Source organism: Saccoglossus kowalevskii, chromosome 1 (genome assembly GCF_978046115.1).
Source record: "Saccoglossus kowalevskii chromosome 1, keSacKowa6.1, whole genome shotgun sequence".
Taxonomy (NCBI): domain Eukaryota; kingdom Metazoa; phylum Hemichordata; class Enteropneusta; family Harrimaniidae; genus Saccoglossus; species Saccoglossus kowalevskii.
This window is the reverse complement of record NC_140641.1, coordinates 18001732-18007425: the sequence shown is the minus strand read 5'-3', so window position 1 is coordinate 18007425 and position 5694 is coordinate 18001732. Positions and strand designations below refer to the sequence as shown.

The window sequence follows — 5694 nt, the reverse complement described above, 5'->3', positions numbered from 1 at the left end:
ATTGAAAATTTCGTCACAAAATAAATAAACCTGTCAGACGTTCACCCTTAGTACATGCATACCCAGTATCAATACAATTGAGTAATTTTCAAAAAGTTTATTGACAGATGACGGATGGACAGCTGTGGATAATCACCTATATGAATAGGTATGATCGATATGAATCAGAATGCTTAGATGGGTGTGTCCCTGGCAACCAAATATTGTCCCTAGAAACCATGCACAAAACTGGTTTCTGCAAAATGATAAATTTGGTTGTCAGTAAGCTGAAGGAACTTTTTATATACCTTAGGTCAAAACAAAAAGTGTTGTTTCTCGCCATCGCGTGCATCATTTTAAAACTTGTCACTCACACGTCTGTTTTTGCAATTTGCTACTTGTAAAGTGCGCCGCATACGGTGGAAAGAGAAAATGTTTTGTTGATCCAAATCAAAGTGTATTGCAGGAAAAAAAATGCTCTTCAACATGAAAAGTTAACAATGATTTCACAATATAATACTTCAGTGAGTAGCGTTAGTGCTCGTCATATTAGTTTCAACATTGTACGCGATATCCCCGATCGCATAATCAACATTACCAGGTGTATTGTCGCTATACTGTAGAAGTTTCTAACAGAAACTAGCTGTGATCATAAAGCGGGGGAGTCGTCACCTGCGAATGCGTCAGATGGCCATAGCGTGTCATTGTTTACAAACAAGCGTCTACCCATGAGCCTTTGCGTTTTAGCGTGTGTTGTTATCGTCGTTTGGGACTCAATTCCCGCGCGTGTGCAGGTGACAACCCTCCCGCTTTAATAGCTGTGATTTTGAACAGTTTTTTTGTTCAAACATAACATGGAGATGACAAAATCTTTCCGAGATATTGTTTTAGACACAATTGCATGGGTAAAGTGACGCTACACAAGGCTAATATCACATAAAACGTGATGTAAAAAATAACGTCGAGTTGTTGCCATCGTTGGATTCGGTCACGTGACGTGGACAATTGTAAAACATGACGCACAGCATTATGGGAAGTGACACATACAAAATCATCAGAAAGTTGCTTAGTTTCTCGACGTATTTGACATGATTTCATCCAGGACTCTGGTATTAAGTTGTCATCTTGTAGTTGTACTGTTTGAGGTTCGCTTCACAAAACTGGATTTTAATAGATGGCGCACTCTGGGGGCAACCCCGCGGTCATTTTTGTTTTCACTTGCAAGTACAACGTCGGTACAAAGTAATACTAATGACACAGGAAATGTTCCATTGAAAATATAAATCCGAGGGAAAAGATCGATAGTTATATATAATAGTACATGTCAGTGTTAGGTATAATCAGCCCTGGACTCTCTATAGCCATCAACTGCCTGTGCAGTGTGGAATGTAATTCAAGTTTTGACAATAATTTTGAAGATGAATTGCACTTACATCATAACAGATATAAAAACAATATTTGCTTTCGTCTTTGCTATAATAAAAAGGGGAAGGCAATTTAATAGAATGAATACCGCTACTGTTTTTGGAAATTTTACGAGAACAAAATTGTTTCAACCAATATGCAAAATGATTTTAAACGCTCCAAACAAGGTCAGTGCCATTTAATGAAACTAAACAGACCACAGCTTATTTTATTGATGAAGCTTAAGACAAAAATGCAGCGATGAACATCGGTATTACATACATTTTCGAAATCAGCGCCTCAAAATTGACCAGAAACCTTGTCACGCAAACTTTCTTTTCGAATATCATTTCAGCTCTTATTTTTTATGTTAATAATTGTCCCACATTTTCGCGTCTGTGATTTGACACCAAGCCTAATAGTATGGCTATGATAGTATGATTTGGTAATATGCAACATCAATCAATCAATCGATCACTAAAATCAATCACATCGTGGAAATCAAATTATTGGAGCAGGCAATACCAGAGACAGGAAAATCGTGGCGGCAGAGAATAAACAAGATAGGTATATCGGGTTTGCAGCCGCATCTTTCACCGAAGATAACTCTGATTATTTCTACTATAATTTTCATTTCAGAGAGGTATAAAGAACTTTAAGAAAATCTTGGCTTGGTTGATTCTTTCTGTGAATATATGACATTTTTATATGTATGTATGTGTGACATGGAAAAGAATTACGATATCATCTCTGAAGTGTGTGCCACTCAAACAGTCTGCCTTATTGTTGGAGTGAGTTTGGTGGAATGTATACCGCACCCACGTCAAACGAGAGACAGAAAGGCATCTTCTCCTGCAATGGTTCGACTGTTTTGCCTCCACGTGCCGTAACATTGTATTGTACACACTTCAGTACACCTGTATCGTCAACTTAAATCTGTTGCATTACATAATACCTTACAACATTCACGTATAACCCCTTGTTCACAAAAGTAATTATTCAAAGGCACATACAATCAAATACTTGTATTGATACATCACCAATTTTAATTTATTTTAACTACAGTACAACCATCACCAGTAAGCATGTAAATATGTGTAATTATGCTGTAATAACACACTACATTGAGTGTTTAACATATCTCATGTGCATTTAAAGTGGGTGTCAGTGTATTTTATATATCATCCGAAAATACGCGACAAAAATTAACTTCTTATACATGCGAAAACCTAATCACAAAAGGTCAGTTGAAATGTCACTAAACTACTGGTCGATGTACACAACAAGCAGTGCACATCATTGGACCATTTCGTTTGGTTGGTAGCAGGTGAATCGAGACTTCTGATTGTCCGGAAGACCGTGACAGTAGCTGTCAAATGACTGCCATTTTATTTTGGCTGGTGGGTTAGATAGTTGATACCCTTTCATAATCAATGGACATTCCTAAATTAGAAAGCGTAACATTATAAAGTTATATATATATATATATATATATACATACGTATAAACTATTATATTGAAATTTATCTCAATTGTAAACTCGATCTGAAACAGAAGTAATTGGTTTTCAAGTTCCTTGATGTCAATATTTCCGAAAATAAGATTAAATGTTTTTGCTTGTTGGGTGTGACGATATTAAAACCGTTAAACTGATTAAGTGTGTTTATAATAATAATAATAATAATAATAATAATAATAATAATAATAATAATAATAATAATAATAATAATAATAATAATAATAATATGAAAATAATGTTCATTTGAATTTGAGACCATTGCCAGAACATCGTAATTTGACATGATACTGGATATTTATTTAATTTCATAAGTCAGGTTTTTTGTACATCAATAGTCAAATATTATATTTTGCATGCATTTAGATAACTATATATGCGAAACATGCTATATAATAACAATAATAATAATAATGAATTTTATCAGCGTTGAGGGTTGCTGATTGTATTTCATATTGTATGAATCAGAACACTTAAGATAATAATACTGTGTAATATTATTATGTGAACAATAAATTTACCTTATCTTCACAAGTATAAATTACCCAAATGTCTCCACGGTGCTCAATGTTACATAATTGACAATAAGCGACCTCACCGGAATTACGTTGACCCTATAGTTAAACGAAAGGCATATTAAGCGTCTGATATTATTTCCAAATGTCTTCATTACGAACAACACTAACGAACAATTTTATATACATCTAAACCACTCACCATTTCACCACGCGCCATTCCATTCAAACGTTTTGCACCAACTCCTACCGAATTTCTCAATTTCTTTCTACTATCTTGGTAACCTGTCAGACTGATATAAAATTCACCCAAATATGCCGTAACTGGCTCTGACTGTGCAGAATCTTCGGCATTCAACATGAATTCTGGGCATGGTACATCCTCTATGCATTCGGAATTAAATATGCTGGTTGCATAATATCTTACAGAACACTTATTACACAAATAATCCGGGTGATTTTCAGGCAACAATTCATTTAAACTGACAACTGACAGTAGGCTCAAGATGTACATCAGTTTTATGACAAACATATTGCGAGCTGGAAGAATCAAGAAAACAATGCAATATAGTTTATTTTTGCATAAGAATGCAGTTTCTACTTTTTTTTATAATTCTTGAACCATAATCTTATATAACTCGGTATGTTACTTCATGCCATGCTAGATGGATGACGTAATTTGAAAAGACGAAGTCGTCAATTGGTATGATAGTTAATAAAATAGTTAAAAGCCAATAACAAGTTTGTTTGTACTTGGTCGCGGATTTATTATCAAATTTCTTTCACAGCAACCCTAGTTTACAAATATACAATTATCCAGTCAATTTCAGAGACAACTAGTTCATTCAAAACTCATGTGAAACGGTCAGTATTAAAATAAAATCCATTATGCCATTATGCCAACATGCAGTGGAAGGCTTGCCCACACCAGAGTATTTTAAAATAAACCTAAATTACGCACCATAACACAGTTATTGCGGAACAACAATTAAAGAATATAAATAATATGTTTTATATTCTTAGATGTTTCACCCAGATTTGCCGTTGTCGCTACACTAACCACAGAAACAATTCAAAATAGATGCACATATGATAATATAAAAAAACAAAACAGTTACAAAATAAATTCGAGAAGACATTGACTAATAATGTCACGACCGTCGTGGTACACTATTCACCATATTATTAGGCTGCGCGTCTGTAATCATGAAATCAAATCTTGTGTTCCTTATTCTATATGTTCGTTTGCATCTACAATTATTGAAGAGTGAGTGTACGATGCCCATTGCAGTGTTGTATGAAAGCTGCTCCGTAGAAGAACGAAAATCAATTGTTATAAGCTACTGTATAGTTGAATAGTCGTACCATTTATAAAGCCTTGTCAATTATGTTCACGTCTTTCAAAAAAATAGATACTTACCTGAATGCAATGAGTATTCCGTATCGTTCCTTTAACACAGTTGATTTAAAGTGACCGTTCAGAGCGCATTGATACTATTCTTATAGTAAACTGTTAGATAACCTCATCACACCCATCATGAATATGTGTTCATTTGACTTTTAATAAAAAGAATATACAACTTAATATCATTTATACGTACATAGTAAACTTACCTCACGTTTGGTAAATTGGCCAACGCAGCTAAGTTCGTCATTGTGGCGTGATGATCCACTTGCAGAAAGGTGATGCCACAATAAATATTGCCATTAGAATAGTCCAACCTAACCGTCGCTAAATTGTGACTGTGATAATAATGTCATATTGGACATATACGCCAGGTATAGGAGTAATGCATATTAAAATGATGACGGTTATATTTCAGTGAAAATTGTTTGACGAATACAAACAACTACCTAATTAATTGATACATTTAAGATATTCGAATATAATCTATGTATCAGTATGAAAGGTCACCTCTATTCTTATCGCCTATTGACTACCAACACATAGACTGTTCTATTAATATATTTATATTATGTGCATGACCAGAGACTGGTTGCAAACGATCGGATTCGAGATTAACAAGTATTATTTATTTTTAATATATACACACATCTCAGGTCGGTTGGGTCATAGGTCATTTCACGCATCCTTATTATTTCCCAATTAAATGATAATGACAGTAATAAATCCAATGCCAAATTATTAGTATTTTATATGTTGTATATGTGGGTAGCTCTCCATCTTTGGTGAAAAGTTGAGAAGTTTTGACAAAAATGTACATTTTCTAGTGCCATTTGCAGACGACAAATGTTTGTCAACAATCGACATCTTTGGAA

At 34.2% G+C, this 5694-nt stretch overlaps 1 protein-coding gene across 3 annotated transcripts; it reads right to left on the bottom strand.

Moving 5' to 3' along the window:
- Positions 1-2406: 2406 nt before the first annotated feature.
- Positions 2407-5281, bottom strand: LOC100367534 (uncharacterized). Of its 3 annotated transcripts, none has more exons than XM_085503337.1 (4): positions 5029-5281; positions 3617-3954; positions 3421-3513; positions 2407-2826 (listed from the first exon to the last, which is right to left on the bottom strand). In XM_085503337.1, the coding sequence occupies exons 2-4, from the start codon at positions 3944-3946 to the stop codon at positions 2680-2682; spliced, it is 570 nt and encodes a 189-aa protein (XP_085359463.1). In that variant the 5' UTR covers positions 3947-3954; positions 5029-5281; the 3' UTR covers positions 2407-2679. The 3 variants fall into 3 exon arrangements, with proteins under 3 accessions (XP_085359463.1, XP_085359503.1, XP_002737642.3); XM_085503377.1 differs by having other exon boundaries at positions 3617-3707; positions 5029-5279; XM_002737596.3 differs by lacking the exon at positions 5029-5281 and adding an exon at positions 4835-4943.
- Between the last annotated feature and the right edge of the window lie 413 nt (positions 5282-5694).